Raw genomic sequence first — 16,676 nt, 5'->3', positions numbered from 1 at the left:
TAAGAATGTCTGTATGTTGTAATTCCTCCACAGGAATGTTCAGGGCAAGAAAATGGTAAAAAATTAGAGTTGCCAGGTACCTCTGTGATGTCATCATGGCACCAATGACATGGGAGACGCTCTGGGCCTCAGTTTGCGCCTCATAAGACCCGCACCAACTGGCTGAGCAGTGCCAGGGGGAAGGGGCCCAAAGCAGGGATCCTCCACCCCCTGCAGAGTTCTGGCAACCCTATATACAATGGAAAGACTAACCCTCTGTGTTCACATGCTGTAGGTCTTATCCAAATCAGACTCCTGGGGCAACCCCAGACATGGAACTCTTGGAACCATATCTAGCTTGGCTTGACCAAAGACTGGCAATAGATAAGGATTGAGGCTAACACTGGAAGGTTATGAATGAGGAATATGAACATCTCCAACTTGAAAAGGGCTGTGCCATGAATGAAGTGGTGGCATGGATTTTTACAAGTCTCCAGTGATACTTTCAAGCAATGCAGTTCTCTTTGGAGAAAAATATATGCTCTTGTACAAAATATATATATTTACAGAATATTGTAACAATGCTCTTTGGCTATGGGGGGAAGTAGCAGATTGGAACACTTTGACAAATGTACTCACTCCACTTGTGAATGATATTGAATTTTTTATTTTTTTATTTTTGCCTAGAATGATTGAAGACTGTGGGAAAAGAGGAACTACCATGGCAGAAAGGAGGCAGCTGTTTGCAGAAATGCGTAAGTGCTGTGGCATTTGTTATTTCTTTGGCCAATTAATGCTTTCTGACAAAAGACAAACAACAGAGAATATAATGCAGTTTTTAGTTAACATTTCATGAGAACGTGCCCCAGGCTGTAGATAGCTTCCTTCTACAGCACAAGGATTTAAGAGGGCTTTTAGTGTCAACCACGTTGCAAGATATATTTAACTGACCTGACACTGCCTTTTTTTCGTCACTCTGGATTTTTAATTTTTTTAAGTTAGTTTTCTGCTATTTCAGTTCCTGCTAAGGGTCTATAGCCCTGACCTGGATGGCCCAGGCTAGCCTAATCTCGTCAGATCTCAGAAGCTAAGCCTGGTCAGCCCTGGTTATTATTTGGATGGGAGACCACCAAGGAAGTCCAGGGTTGCTTGCAGAGGAAGGCACTGGCAAACCACCTCTGTTAGTCTCTTGCCATGAAAACCCCAAAAGGGGTCACCAGAAGTCGGCTGCGACTTGACGGCACTTTACACACACACAAGAATCTATAATGAAAAATAATGCAAATATAGTCCATTCGATAGAGAGAAAAGGACTATGGATGGCCAAAATCAGCATCTCTTGAAATTTTAAACGCTCTGTTTAAACACTCGGTTTACTGCGAGTGCTCTGATTCAGTATTGCCTATTCTGTGGTCCTTCTTTAGAGCAATGTATCCTGTAAGAGGTTTTTCCCGCCTAAACAATAGACTGAAATCTTCTTAGCTTTAGCAGAGAGATAACATGGTGCAATGATTAGGGTGTTTAACTAGGATCTAGGAGACCCAAGTTCAAATCCCCACTATACCATGAAGCTCACTGCATGGTCTCGGGTTTTCTTAGCCTCACCTTCCTCACAGCATTGTTGTGAGGATAAAATGGAGGAGGAGAGAATGAAGTACACTACCCTGGGGTCCTTGGAGAAAAGACAGGAGAAGAATGTATTAAATAAACAAGATACTACTAAAGGAATAAATAATAGCACAAATGGTGCCGAGTTGTTTTCTGTTGCCCCAGAATGTCGGACCAGAACCAACAGGCTGAAATTAAATCAAAAGAGTTTCCATCTAGACATTAGGAAGAATTTTCTAACAGTTATAGCGGTTCCTCAGTGGAACAGGCTTCCTCGGGAGGTGGTAAGCGCTCCTTCCCTGGAGGCTTTTAAGCAGAGGCTAGATGGCCATATGTCAGCAATGCTGATTCTGTGACATTAGGCAGATGATGAGAGGGAGGGCATCTTGGCCATCTTCTGGGCATGGAGTAGGGGTCACTGTGGGTGTGATGGGGGAGCTAGTTGTGAATGTTCTGCATTGTGCAGGAGGTTGGACTAGATGACCCTGGTGGTCCCTTCCAACAGTATAATCATATGATTCTATCAGTTTTCAATTTCTTAGCTTCACTTATAGTATTTAGAAAGTGTCAGCCCAGTCCTAAGAGACTGACACTGGCACATTCTGAACACTGGTGCTGCTTCTGTGTCCATACTGCAGAGGGGAAATCTGTGAAAGAAACATCCTACAACAACCGGGGTGCACAATATATGGCCCATGGGCCACATGCAACCAGATGGGATCTATGTTTTGCTGCCCACACCAATTCCCATTTGGAAGTTGGTGATTTGATCCTACCCAACCCTGTTCTGATTCCTTTCATTTCCTGGGACCCAGTGAAGAGTTTCATGTGGGGAACGGATTAGAATGGTGAGAGACAACATTCTGGAACACAACCCCCTTCCCACTGTGTTCCACAGATGCGGCAAGAACACCACCTCTTAGCAGCATTCTGATACCCCCACCCTGGGAAATTTGCTTCTTGAATCCCAAACTCTTGCCATTGCAAGCCCCTGGGACACAACTGAGAATTTTTCCTTCAGGTGAAGGTCAGTTGGAAAACCACCACTAGTCTGATGCCTAATGAGAGCTTTTTCAGGTGTGGCCTCACCATGGCCTTCCTCCCTTAAAAAGAAGCATACATTCCCTGTTCCACCTAGTGAACCAGTTCTCCCAGCTTTTCTAACTAACTAGAAGGGGCAAGTAATCACATGGGCAGCCTCACTTTTCCACGGACTGGGTTCACATTCTTCAATTGCACATAATAGCACAAAAATTAATTATAACAAATGGAAATTGTAGGACCATCTAATACCATAAGCATGGCATCCAACTAGGAATGAATGAAAATTATTTTATCTACCATTTCTTCTGCAAATTGGTCACAATGGGCACCTTAGGTTTCTTCCAGCTCCCTCTGGAGGTAAGAATATAGTAGATCCCTCATACTTGGGACTGCTCCATGTATACAAGGTGTGGATCTCACAGTGGTAGAAGAGTATGTTTCCTTTGCTGCCCTCACACTACCAAGTAGAGTCTAAATAGAGCTCTAGCCCATAATCCATTGAATTTGTCATGTTTCTTTCTCCAGTGCTCTAGTGTCAGTGCCCTGTTGTTTCATTGTCTTAGACTCCTTGGTAAATCAAGGAGGTTATTAAGCTTATTAAGAGCATCCATGATGGGTCCATGATCCATTCTTCTCAGAAATCATCCTCTTTTCCTCCCATGCATTTTCCCAATTAGCTCTCCGGGGGAAAGACGGGCACATCATTGGTCTGGGGTACTTCAACATTCTGGTAGGGTTTGAACTTACCAGGTGTTCCAAACCTCTGCAGGGGTAGGAAATTGTTAGGATGGTCTGCCCACAGAGGCTGGTGGATCCAAATGGTTTCCTAATGGCTCCGAAGGAATTGCCCATTGACATGACTGGAGTTCTATGAAAACCCTGCTCAACTTCAGGAATGGGGAAATGAGTAGCTGACATGATTGCTCCTGGATGCCATTTTCTGTTTGCTTGTGCTCGATAAGCTCTTTGGTTTACAAGTAGGATTTACATTGGAGAAATGCGCGGGAGGAAAGGATTAAACATCCTCTTCTCCAGCACCATTTCCTTGGCTTTCAAAGTAGTCATTTATCTCTGTTCACTTTCTTTTTAAAGCAGATTATACAAAACACAAATATACTATATATCATCTAGTTGCCTGCTCAAATCAAAATTGGAATATATATATTGGAACAAATGACTTATGGTGGCTGGCCTTTTGTTTTCTGAATCTTCTGTTCACATACTGTTACTATCAGAGTTCTTTGCTGCAGACAGTACCTCTCAGTCTGTCAGCAATAATTTCAAAGATTTTATATATAACTTTTCTTCATTTGGTCAACAAAAAATGAGGTCTTACTTCACTTTTGAAAAGCAAAGGGCATGAGGGGTAATAAATACAATACATTCCTTTGAGTTGGCACCTTTAGTAATGCCAACAGAGAGATAGATACTGTCTGTTTACATACGTATGCTAAAAAGTGAATGTACCCACATTCATCTGCTGGCATATGCTATCTAGTAGAAATACAGTTCTGCTGAAAATGAAAATGCCAGCCAGCTCTTACAGTGTATTGCTTTATTACGTTTGCAAACTGCTACCCATTATGGCATACAAAAGTGATATTAAAAAAAAAATCTTGCAAATGGAAAAACACAATTTCAGCAAGTTAAAAACCATATGCTGGTTTGCATATTATTAATTCAATTGCTCGCTATTTGTTTCTCATCCATAACTAGGTAGGTAAGAAGTACTTTATTTAAAAAATGGCAAATTGTAGCCACAATATGAATAATGACAAAACTACATTCATTGAGGACAGAAGCATAAGTTTGGATGCTCAGTATATGTCCACAAAAGCAGGGTGTGTTTGTTTTTTAAGCTTCTTTCTCATTGAGTAGTACAGCTGACTTACACACATGTTGGAGTACTGATTTAAGAAGAATGCAAAAATTTATAGTAATACAGTTTTATTTAACAGAGCAACAGAATATAATCCCCACAGTTTTTAAAGCAATGGTCTGATATTGAAATCAGTTGACCAATGGCCATCTATCTGCATAAGTCTTTTTAAAGTATCACATTATATTATAGGGGGGAAAGAAAAATTATCTCATCATTATCTGCTTGTCTGTGTGTTTGTATTTGCTGAGGAAATGAGGCCCTGAGGTAGCATCCGATCAATAAAGGTGCTGCATCCCCACTCTAACCCCTTCAGGTGTAAGAAAGAAAGAAAAACTTTTTTGTCTGTCTTTTATTGGCTCCTTCTTCACTCAAACACAACAGGATATCTTTCTGCTTTTTCTGTTAGGTGCTTCTAAACCATGTTTTCCTAGAGAGATTATTCAAACAATTCAGGGATAGCAACACGTATACATATCCATGGATTCTATCCTTCAGTTTCCTTTTGACTTTATCCTCCTGATGCAGATCTCATAGGAGTAAGGAGTAAGCATATCATAAGGACTAACAGACAAAAACAACCATTTGCATGAAAATGACTGTCAGATTTACTGGGGGGTTTTCATGGTCATACCACAAGTAACACTTGGAGTTCTATCTGACCATTATGTTTATCTCCTAGTCTGCTAACTATTATATGGTTCCCATTTTCCTGGTATTGGAGGGCAAGTGCCTACCAATTGACCAGGTTACCTGCTGACCCTCTGTTGGTCAGCAGGTGGAAGCAGGCCAGCTAAAGGGGGGAGTGATCCGTGCGTCCGGCACAATAACGTCACTTCCAGGTTTATCGGTGGAAACCATCAAGTTTTTGGAGGAGAGTGCTAGAGCATCCCAGCGTGATGCCAGTGCTTCTGGGTAAACCTGGAAGTGACATCATTGCGCCGGGCATGCAGATTGCTGCCCCCAGGCCCGCCCCCACAAAGTTCCCGCTGGTTGCCAGGGAGGACCTGGCAACCCTAAACTATTATGAGAGCTGCGGCTATTTTTAAAACATCAGAAAAGTATGCAACATTTTACAGCATAAGCAAAACTTGCTCCCCCTGCAAAAAAGAAAAGAAAAGCAGGAGATGGGATTTGTTTTTTGTTTGGGTTTTTTTCTGCCCCCTCTTTCAGAATACTTATTTACTCCACAGCGTTGCTGAACTACTTTCCCAAGCACTCTCTTCAACTTTCTTCTGGGACTCATAGTCTTCATTGGGTGATGTTTTGAATACTTTCTGTAGATCACTTAATCCACGTTGCTTTGCCCTTATTATTCAAGACCCAATGAATACCCTGAGTAAGAAGATGCAATCTTACATATGTAGTATTAGCAAGACAGGAATGCAACTGTTTTAACTGCCATTTGGAGTCAGTGAAGGCTCACAATGCCCTCGATGCTTATCTTCTTTGAAGCGGAGTCCATTGCCAAAAGGTATCTGAGCAGCTCTGCTTAGCAGAGAATTGAGAATAATACAAGTGTCCTGCTGTACTAAAAAAAACCATTATTTTAAAAAGAATGGTTTGTGAGAAAATGTATCATTTTAAAATAACAGCTTTTTAAAAAAAGATATGAGTTGTGTCACTTAATAGTTGTCATTTGCTATGAATTCCAAGAGCTTAGCAACATTACCAACGAAGGATAGAAATTCTTGGTCTGTAAGGGTAAACCATCTCATGAGAAAATCAAAAACTTTTACAATGAGACACTTAATAGTTCACGGTGACTTCTGCCAGGAACAGATGGTATCCAGGCAGGCAGTTGGTAAAAGGATCTAGTCAAGTATTTGGCAGATGGGGATGGGGGAAAGTAAGGAAAAGTAACATGGGGGAGGGGAGACAAATGCATTTTCCCCTTAAATAAATTCAAACTTTGGATTTCAGATTTATATCCATTTGTTCTCTCTTCTGTAAACCAAAAAAAGAAGATATTCTCTTCACAAACAATATTTAATTTTCCAACCCTTTGATGAATCTCTTCTTTCAGATTTCCACGTTCATGAATTTCACTCAGGTTTATTTTCTCTCATTTGTTATAATTCATCTCCTGATTTATTTGCTCATTTATTTCCTATCACAGACAATCTGTGATCTTAGACTCCTAAGAGTATGAACCAGTCAAGACCTGCTTGTTGTCAGTGAGGTGTATCTGTGTGAATTTTTTTCTTCTGCAAAACGTTATGAGTATTTTGCTTGGAAAAAAGTCTTTGCAAGGCCTCTATGTGTGTGTAAGGGCTAGTAAAGGGCAGAGATCTCAACGTCCTTGCGGACATTCCTGTCAAACACTAAAAAAAATGAAGTGGGAGTGCCAGGGACTGAACCTGGAATTTCCTGTGTACAAAGCAAATGCTCCGCAATGCATGGGCACAAACGTCTCGATTTCTGGGGGAGTGGGGGCACGGGACGGAATCTGGTCTAGGCCCATACTTTGTAATCTATATTAAATTATTTTAATATGAAATCATTTATGTTTCCAAAAACCATATGCCATCAACAATCATGTGGTTTTAAAAATACATTTTCTCCACTTGTAATAGTCTGGATCTCAGTCAAAAAAGAGAACTCTGTAAGAGGAAAGGACAGATGTCATGAACACCTTCACTGTGACAATTAAATATTTATTTTGTGCATGAAAGGAAATACTTCCTCCCCTTCTCTCTTTTCCTGACAACTACCCTGTAAGGTAAGTTAGGCTGGGAGTGTGAGACTGGCCCAAGGCACATAGTGAGCTTTATAGCTAAGTGGGGATTGGAATGCTGGTCTCCCCAATTTTAAACCAACATTCTAAAACTATACTACTCATGTAATAAGACTCAGTTTGAATCTCCAAATGCATCTCAGAATCCAGAGGAAACACTGGCTTCTCAGATACCCAGGTCTGAAAATCACATCTAGTTTGGCCCTACAGCTGAAATCCTACAGTACTTTAAAGAGAGTAAGCCCATTGAATAAAATGGGATTTACTGCCAAGAAGACTTTTTGAGATTGCTCCCTAAGAATGCCAAAAGTCTTGCTATGCCAGGTTGCAGAGCATATACTAAATTAGAATGCTTTTACTGACTTCTTGCAGCATCTTCTATTTTTATACCCTAACACTCTTGTATTTTTTCCATTAGCGGTCTTATATTTAAAATAAATTTGTTGTTTGAATATCTAACAGTACCTGATTCCAAACCAGCTAACCAGTCAAGGATATTTATTGTATGCTTTGTGTTGTAAATGTTAAAATTAAACCAAGTTTTTCTTGGTATTTGAGTTCAACCATTTTGCCTTTTAACTTGTGATTTGATAAGATTGTTTTTCAGCATGACAGATACAGAAGGCTTATTCTATTCATTTGCTGAACTATTTTTAACTTTGCCATCTCCCCATTCTCTCTAGCTAGAAAAGACAACCTTGAAAATGTTCAAGAGAGCATTTATTTGTGTTCTCCCTTTTATACGCGAGGGATATACGTTAACTGCAAACATCATAGACTATTATCCTCTACTCTTAGGGGCTCAAGATCTGGATCGCATCCGTTTATCCACCTACAGAACTGCATGCAAGCTTAGATTTGTACAGAAGAAATGTAACTGTAAGTATGCCAGTGGTTAATTCGCATTACCATCATTAATCTTCCAATTCAGACTTGTGTGTGTTTCCCTGTTGAAATGCGAATGCAAATTTATTTTAGCACACATTCAGGAGATGCTAATAAGAACACCTGCCTCTCCAGAAGAGCATGATATTCCACTATTGCTAATTACACTTAAGAGTTTAAATGCTGAAATATTAACATGCAGATTGGGGTTGGAAAGGGTGGAGCTTTCTTATCACACTTTCTAAGAAGTTATTTTCCCATCTACTTTTCTCTTAGCAAAATTATGAGATGTACCATAAAATCAAGAGACACATCTTTCTAGTTTTGCATTCTTTCACTTTTTAGATTTGTTAGTTTTACTCCTAAGATTATCTTGTACAGTCAGGTGGATCTTGTTTTAAGAATCTGCATTTCTGAGACATTAATGTTTGCCTTCCAAAGTTCTACTATTAGAATGGTAAACAATTAGAAAGTTTTTTATCTGCAAATAACACATTATATAAGCAGTCCCTAATAAAGCTACAGGCATCTGAATTTGCCAGCAGAATTTATGATGGATCATTGTATTTATATAGATTATATAATTTCTATTGTTAGGGCTATTGGATTCAACCCACTGTTTTCTTGGGATCCATTTCTGTGGTTAAAAGACACAAAGTTTCCATTTCATAGGAAAAACTGGAGATTGGAAAGTACACAAAAGGCAAAAATCACTGCATCTGAAATGCTCTCTACTCACTTTTGCTCTTTTTTAGCACCCCAATCCTAGAGATAAATGCAGCAGCACTGAGTAATTTTATGCTAATATAACCATACTGGCAGCCTATATGAGGCAAATTTGTCCCATCTGTCCTGCTGTGATGTGTCCTCCCCTGAGGCAGCGTTTAAAGGGTGTGCCCAGGAGCAGTTGGGGAGGAAGAGCCAGACTCATTCCAAGGCAGCAGAGAATAGGTAAATGGCTGAGCAGAGTGGGGAAATTGGGTGAAGAGGAACCCCTTCCTCTTGCTCTATCCTAGGGCACTTGCCCAACTAAAGGTGGTCCTGGAGATGGAGAGTGAGACCGCCTTGGACTTAGACCTGACGGCAGCAGAATCTGACAATGCATTTTGTGTGCTAAACATGTGAGATCTCCAGTTTCATCCTTATGCAGGCATATCTTCTTTGCATGTACCGGTAGTTCTTTTCTATACAATGTTATACTGTACAGCTTCACTAGTGATAGTAGCTCTTGCCAGCAAAGCAGTATTGATGCACTGGATTAGTGTCTTGGGTTGACTTGCCTTACGAATGAAATGTTGCATGTGCTATTCAACTAGCATTATAGTTTATGTACTGACATCTGTGTACTTACTGCCAGTGCAGTGGGTCATAAAGTCAGGGTGTTGTGTCTACAGTCCTATTTCCTGATTTTGAGCATAAGCCTCACTGACTGCAGTGTACTTGTGATTATGTGTACAGACTTTGGCAGAATATTGTAACCTAAACAGTGGAGAGCAGCATTAAACTCCACTTGGAGGAAAAAATTATTATCAGTAGACAATAAAGAAGTCGACAATAAAGAAGTGCACAGTCCCTTAGTTGCTTTCTTGTATTAGGTTCTAACTAGTTTTATAAATCCATGTTCATTCACAACTAGTTTCCCACTCATATCTTCCCAATTCTGGGAGTCTAATAAGCCTGAGTTTGATCAGAATATTGTCGAAGTTTAAGAATGAATAAGGCTTGGCTTCCTGCCCTGAAAAACCTCCAGACTAACAAAGGCTACAGTCAACAATAGCCATGCAGATTAGCTTTGGATTTCACACATTACCAGATCATTTCAGGATACAATGCTTCCATATTAACATACCACACTCTCATTTGTACATTATCTTGATACTTACAGGACAATGATTAGCACATTACATCTGCAGGACAGTACTCAGCTCAAACCCAACCTCTCTGACTCTTCCTACACACTTGACACTGAGAGACACTGTCCTTCAGTGTTACTACTCTGAAGATGCCTGCCACAGCTGCTGGCGAAACGTCAGGAAAGAAAATTCCAAGACACAGCCCGGATAACCTACAAGAACCTTTGATCAGAATATTGATAACAATTGCACAAAACTTGGACTTTCCAAGTAAATGCTCTCCTTTGCTAAATGCTGCTGCAGTCGCTTCTCACATCCACCTGCCTACCATCAGGACCTGACTTCTTTTGTCTCAGAGCTATGCTCTGCCTTCGTTAGCCTCTTCCTTGCCAAGAAAGAAGTTACGTTCCCCACTATCCCCCAGAATTTTTCACCCCACTAATCCCTAGTCCTGCTTATTCCACCCCCCCCCCATTATTATCATCATGCTCTTGGGCTACTAACAAATCAAGAGACCTGGCTGGCTTTGATTAAATTCATGCTCCCCTCTTGCTCTTTTTCCTCTCCTGTTTACCTAGCCAAGAAACACTGCCATGCCATCTTGATGCACATCCTTTTTATCAATCCCTGCAGTCTCTTTTTATCTCTGATGCTTGCCTCTGCTCTATTCAGTTTCCACCATGGACTTCAGTGATTCATTTATTTGCTGCCATCTCTGTACTTCCCTCTGGTCATCTCCCAGTTCAACTACTACAACATTCTTCCCTCTGTCTTTCCATTATCACACAATCTTCTTACCTCTGTCCAAATTAACAATGCAGGCCTAAGCATAGGTACATCCTTCTGAGTCCTTCTAGTACTTCAGTGGGCTAAGGAGTGTGTATAACATTGGAAGTCACCACTCCATCATTCAGGCCATGTGATGCCACTCATTAGTCCATTATAGCTTCCTGTCCTTCTAATTTCAGCACAAATAACTTTTCTTATCGTTAGAGTTTTCCATAACCTTTCCACAGACTTTCGTTCAGCCCTTCTTTCTCAGAAGGACTGAAGGAAAGTCTGTGGAAAGGTTATGGTAAAGGACTGTGGAAAGAACTGGAAAAACCTGACACAACCTTCTGTCCTCCAACTCTACCACCTCCAGTCACGCAAAGATCTCTTGCTCTCTACGGTAACCAGACCCTCCTTCCTTCCTTGAAAGAGTTCACCACAGACTCTTCATCCCAATCCAAATCCATCCTTGAACCCCACCTTTTCCATGAGGCAACGCTTAATCATAATGTTCAACTATTGTGTGTTTGTGTAAAGTGCCGTCATGTTGCAGCTGACTTAAGCAACCCCCTGATGGGGTTTTCAAGGCGAGAAACTTACAGAGGTGGTTTGCCATTGCCTTCCTCTGCATTGCCACCCTGGTATTCCTTGGTGGTCTCCCATCCAATCACTAACCCAGGCCAACCCTGCTTAACTTCTGAGATCTGACGAGATAAGACTAGCCTGGTCCATCCAGGTCAGGAATGCTCAGCTATTACACAGGCTTTAATTATGCCCAGTTGTATTTGCCCAAATGTATTCTTTGCTGCCTTGTCTTTCCCTCCCATCTCCTTCCCCTTTTCCATCTGCTGCTCTTTTCTACAGTTGTCTATTTTAGATTGTAAACTCTTGGAGAGCAGATACCTGTCTTTTTTTTTTTTTTTTGCTTGGAGTACTAGGTAAGGCTCCATGTACACAAATGGCGTTGTACAAGTAAATAAATAATAAAACCCCTCCATCATTGTCAGTCTATATCTTCATATAAAAGCAACACAGGGTGCAGAACACTCAACACTGTTTGAACTTAACTCATGTATCTCACCTTTGCAGAGGGAAAGAAGCAAATAGATGCCATTTGTAGTTATGAAAGCACACATTGAAGCTTTCACAGAGAGAAATGGGAATCCCCTGCCCTGCTTTAGAGCTGAGGTAGCGCAAACATGAAAATAATGATGATCAGAATTGACTCCAAAATGGGGAGGCCCAAGCACCAGCTGTACCAGCTGGAATCACAGTATGCTCACCACAATTGGGGAATTCCAGAAAGACACAGATCACAACCATCCTCCCTTTAAATTACTTGGCACTACAGTACAAAAATAAGATATAAGAACGCGGATGAACTATCATCTTCACACACGCTGGCTCTCTGTGGGCCCCGGGAGCAGCGGCACCACCACCACCACCAGAATATGGCAACATACTGTAATCCAAACTCCATTATATAATTAAACATTACTGTACAGCTGAAAAATTACTGCCTTCCTCAGTGGCCTTTTCTCCAAGCGTTGTGTGATCCTTCTGCGATGCCGGCTGTAGAAAAAGCAAAGGCTGCTGATTTCCCTGGATCAGAATAAACAGTTGGCAGTTGAAAGCCATGAATTCAGAGCCAGGCAGATGACTCTAATGTGGGGTTTAATTAGAGCAGACAAACCAGGAGTTCATATCCCTGATGGCTTTTAATTTGGCACCTTGGGGGTTTCAGTGTTTTGTTTTTCTCTTTTGTTTCCTTTTGAGAGATGGACTTTTGCTGTGTCTGGTCTGCACTATTAATACAGCTGTTTTGATTGGGGACAGAGTTATGCTACCAGTGACCGTGATGGCGACCTTGTTAACTTCCGCTCCTGCCCCCCACTCTAAGCTTTCTCTTCCACATACTTCAGTTCAAATCGTCAGACCTCAGAGTCATGAAGGCTATTCAGATTCAGCTTCTTCCATGCCTCTGGGACATTTTCTCTTCTGGCTGTCACTTTACGTTAGGCGTACGTCCCACCCTGTTTAAGACACAATATTTTCACATCTGAAAATTAAATGCAAGCATTATTAAAGACATACTGGCTTCAGATATTTTTAACACATCACAGTCTGGGCCAACTTCACATCAGAGGCTATTCTACCATCAAGCCAGCAGCAAAACTAGTCAGTCTGAGCATCAAAGTGTGAGGCCAAAGTGAAATCTCAGTGGCTCTGCAGGCCTTGCTGCTTTAAACCTGTTCCATCTTTAGTCCCCCACAATTATTTGCAGTCCTTTCAAAAGGTGATGTTATTCAACTTTTACTGCTAGTAAAAAGTTACGGTTGAAATAAAAGAGCCCAAACTGAGCTGGAAAACATGGCTGGAAAAATTCCAGGTGCCTAGAGATTTGGAACAAGTACTAAAAGATCTGAATATTTTTTTCAGCCCTGTATCAACCTGGTGCATAAAATTGGTGACACTGTTTCCTTTTTAAAAGTCTCAGAAGCAAACAGGGACATAGCTAAATGAGCTTTTCCATGGAGGAGAAAGGATACCATAAATGTAGTGGGATCATAGAATTGCTTGTGTAGATAAAAAGGCATTTATTATTGTTTATATTTTGAATTACATATGTATGGGGGCACCGAAATCTTTTAAGTGCTTAGGGCCTCTAAAGGTCTTAATCCAGCCCTGTGCATGTGCCACATGCGCACACCATACCACCGGCACTTTCGGGTTACCCTGGAAGTGCTGGCAATGCTCTAGCAATCTCCCCCAAAGCTTATGGTTTCCATGTAAAATAGTTTCCATAGAGTTTTCGGAGGGGAATTGCTAGAGCGTCCCACACATGTGCGGCACTTCCGGGGTAAACCTGAAAGTGACAGAATCATGCTGTGCACACACGGGAGAAGCTGCACCTCATGGCTGCATGGATGAGGCTCCTGCCAGAGGCCAGGTAGGACCTGGCAACCCTAATGGTGTGGCATATCTGTCCCACTGTTAGGCTCCACGTGCTGCAGTCAGTGGAGCAAATAGGGCCAGTGTGGCTTGAGAAAATAGTGCGGAGGAGGAGGCAGGAAGTGCCTTTCCCCCCATGTCACTCTCCAAAGCCAAATCATGCCCCAGAATGCTTGGGAATGTTAGTTCCCCAGCATCACATCTGTCTGTAAAAACAGCTCAGGGAACTGACTCATGGCAGAAATAACATCTAGTTTAGCCGTTACTTCTACAGGAACAGGCTCCGTATCTACTTTTGCTGAGTCTCTTTTTTTGCAAGTGAACAGGATTAGTGAGAACAATTGGACCTTTTAAAGTATTCATATGTATCCATTCTAACTAGCTATAGTCTAAGGGTTTAATTCCAGCATTTGTACTGTAACTGTATTCTGCTTGGATAAATTATCAAAGATTTGAAGCAGCAATATTGAGACGAACTGTCAATAAATTAGTTCAACTGCAAAAAACAGAACTGTTCGTCTAAACTCAGTGCTTTTCTGGACGGCACTGATGTAAATACTGCATACTTTTCATTTTTTTAATCTATGGAAATGGGCCTGGTGTTAGGATTTAGGGTTGCCAGGTCCCTCTTTGCCACCAGCAGGAGGTTTTTGGGGCAGACCCTGAGGAGTGCGGGGTTTGGGGAGGGGAGGGACTTCAATGCCATAGCTGGAGATCAGTTGTAATAGCGGGAGATCTCCAGCTATTACCTGGAGGCTGAGCAATCAAAATAAACACCTCTGCACTAATACCAACAGGTAAGGAAGGAAGTGCAGGAAAATCTGGCAATAACAACTGACAATACTAGAACTGTGACAAAGTGTATTAAGTGCACACATAAACAACGAAAAGGACTAACAATACTATATACAAAACTATTTCAATAGTCCAAAAGTTACACTTGTTCATAAATACTATTTCTATAGTCCATAAGATACAAAAGTACTGTGGAATGAGGGCAAAAAAGATTTCTTCATGTAGACGTTGATAGGAAGACGATCGTTTCTATTTTCTTCTTCAGTTCCATTCAGTTGGGGTTTTCAATATATGCACATATGAACATCCAAAATTCATTTCAATCTCCCTACTACTTAAACTCCACATAGTTGTGTTTTCATCCTCATGAGAGATTGAAATGAATTTTGGATGTTCATATGTGCATATATTGAAAACCCCAACTGAATGGAACTGAAGAAGAAAATAGAAACAATCGTCTTCCTATCAACCTCTACATGAAGAAATCTTTTTTGCCCTCATCCACAGTACTTTTGTACTTTTGTACCTTATGGACTATAGAAATAGTATTTATGAACAAGTGTACCTTTTGGACTAATGAAATAGTTTTGTATATAGTATTGTTCGTCCTTTTCGTTGTTTATGTGTGCGCTTAATACACTTTGTCACAGTCCTAGTATTGTCAGTTGTTATTGCCAGATTTTCCTGCACTTCCTTCATTACCTGGAGGCTGGCAACCCTATGTCAGGAAGAGACATAATATGGAAAAAATAGTTTGAATTTGTCATCCTGAAAACAAATAACCTGGAAGTGCTCCCAAATGTGGCGTCCGCTGTTGCCTCCTCTTCCTCTTGCTTGCTTGCCCACCCACCTGCACCACCACTAGGTCCTCCCTTCCCTGCTGCTGGTAGTGTCACTGCTGACTTCACTGCTGTCCTGGCCACCTCCTCCCTTTCCCATTCTCCTTTACTGGCCCACCCACCTGTGCTGCCACCAGCTCCTCCCTTCTCCTGTCCTACCTCTATAGCTGCTGCTGTCTGCCTGGCTTGGGCACCTCTCCTGTTCCTTTCTTCCTTTCCTTTCCTTTCCTTTCCTTTCCTTTCCTTTCCTTTCCTTTCCTTTCCTTTCTGCCTTGGTTGGTTTCTTGGTTAGTTGATTGCCTGTCCTTGCTGCTGCTTTTCATCTGTTCCCTATTGTTTTCACTTCCTCACCTGCTGCAGTTCACCATTTATTGGGTTGCTGAGCCCCTCTCCAAATGGCAGTCAACCCTTTCTCCCATCGTAAATAGGAGTTGGTGGGCTTTTAAAAAGTCCCCTTACTTTTGTTCATTTTCAGATTTTTCTGCAAACCTGGGGGCTTCTCCAGATTTGTAGAAAGATCTCCTTTATCTGTACGTGGCCCTAATCTACAAATTTAATTATCCATATCAGGGACATGTACAGAATTAGATATAACAAGTGGGAACCTGCAAGGACCTGAGGAGGGGCATTTCATTCCCCCTTCCCTCACTATTTCCTCTTCCACTTCCCTGGCAGTCCCCAAAGCCCCAAAATAAATTTTATTTAGTATTCTGAATGAAAAGAGAAACCATGACAGTGGTTCAAGAAATGCTTGGGTTCTGAGATTTTCTGCAGCAGGTTGTGCAAAAACAAAAACAACCCATGTTTGTTCTGGGTGTGTGTGTGTTCTGCTAGCAGAGGTGCTTTCCTGACAGAAAGACCCTTCCTCAAGGGGATCTTTGCTTCCCTGGGAAGGTTCCTTCCACCCGAGGAATGCACCTCTACTGGCAGAACTGATCCCCGGGAACCAACCCATTACAATTAAAATGGGAAATGACTTGTTTTTATTTCAATGTGCAGACTTTTGCTTAGAATTCCAGAACATTTTGTTGTGTTTCTGAGGAAAGTTAAAAACTACTGCTCTCATGCACCGTCTTCTCTAGCCTCAGGCCTGGAATCAAGGCACAAACAAGCTTTTGTGGTCTAATATGCTTCCTATAGATTTCATATGTAAGATGTCTTGCTTACCTGACAGTTGTTTAATGTGCAGACCCACTGTACAGATAGAGGCCCTCCAGGCCCATAAATCACAAAAGGCATGAAACTTGAGGCATTGTACACTCATGTACTGATGACGCTGTCATGCTAAACTCTCCCTGATTCCATAATAGATCAAGCTCGGTGGCTTGTCAAAG

At 41.5% G+C, this 16,676-nt stretch overlaps 1 protein-coding gene across 1 annotated transcript in view; it reads left to right on the top strand.

Moving 5' to 3' along the window:
- Positions 1-16,676, top strand: part of DTNA (dystrobrevin alpha) — a 199,337-nt gene that overhangs the window by 94,609 nt on the left and 88,052 nt on the right. Inside the window, exons 2-3 of the mRNA XM_056854383.1 lie at positions 667-734; positions 8,046-8,126. Coding sequence (XP_056710361.1) covers positions 667-734; positions 8,046-8,126 — 149 coding nt within the window. The remainder of the gene's footprint in view (positions 1-666; positions 735-8,045; positions 8,127-16,676) is intronic.

The sequence above is a fragment of the Euleptes europaea genome, chromosome 8 (genome assembly GCF_029931775.1).
Source record: "Euleptes europaea isolate rEulEur1 chromosome 8, rEulEur1.hap1, whole genome shotgun sequence".
Lineage (NCBI taxonomy): Eukaryota > Metazoa > Chordata > Lepidosauria > Squamata > Sphaerodactylidae > Euleptes > Euleptes europaea.
Note: the sequence above shows the minus strand (reverse complement) of the source record. Positions and strands in the feature narration are given on the sequence as shown.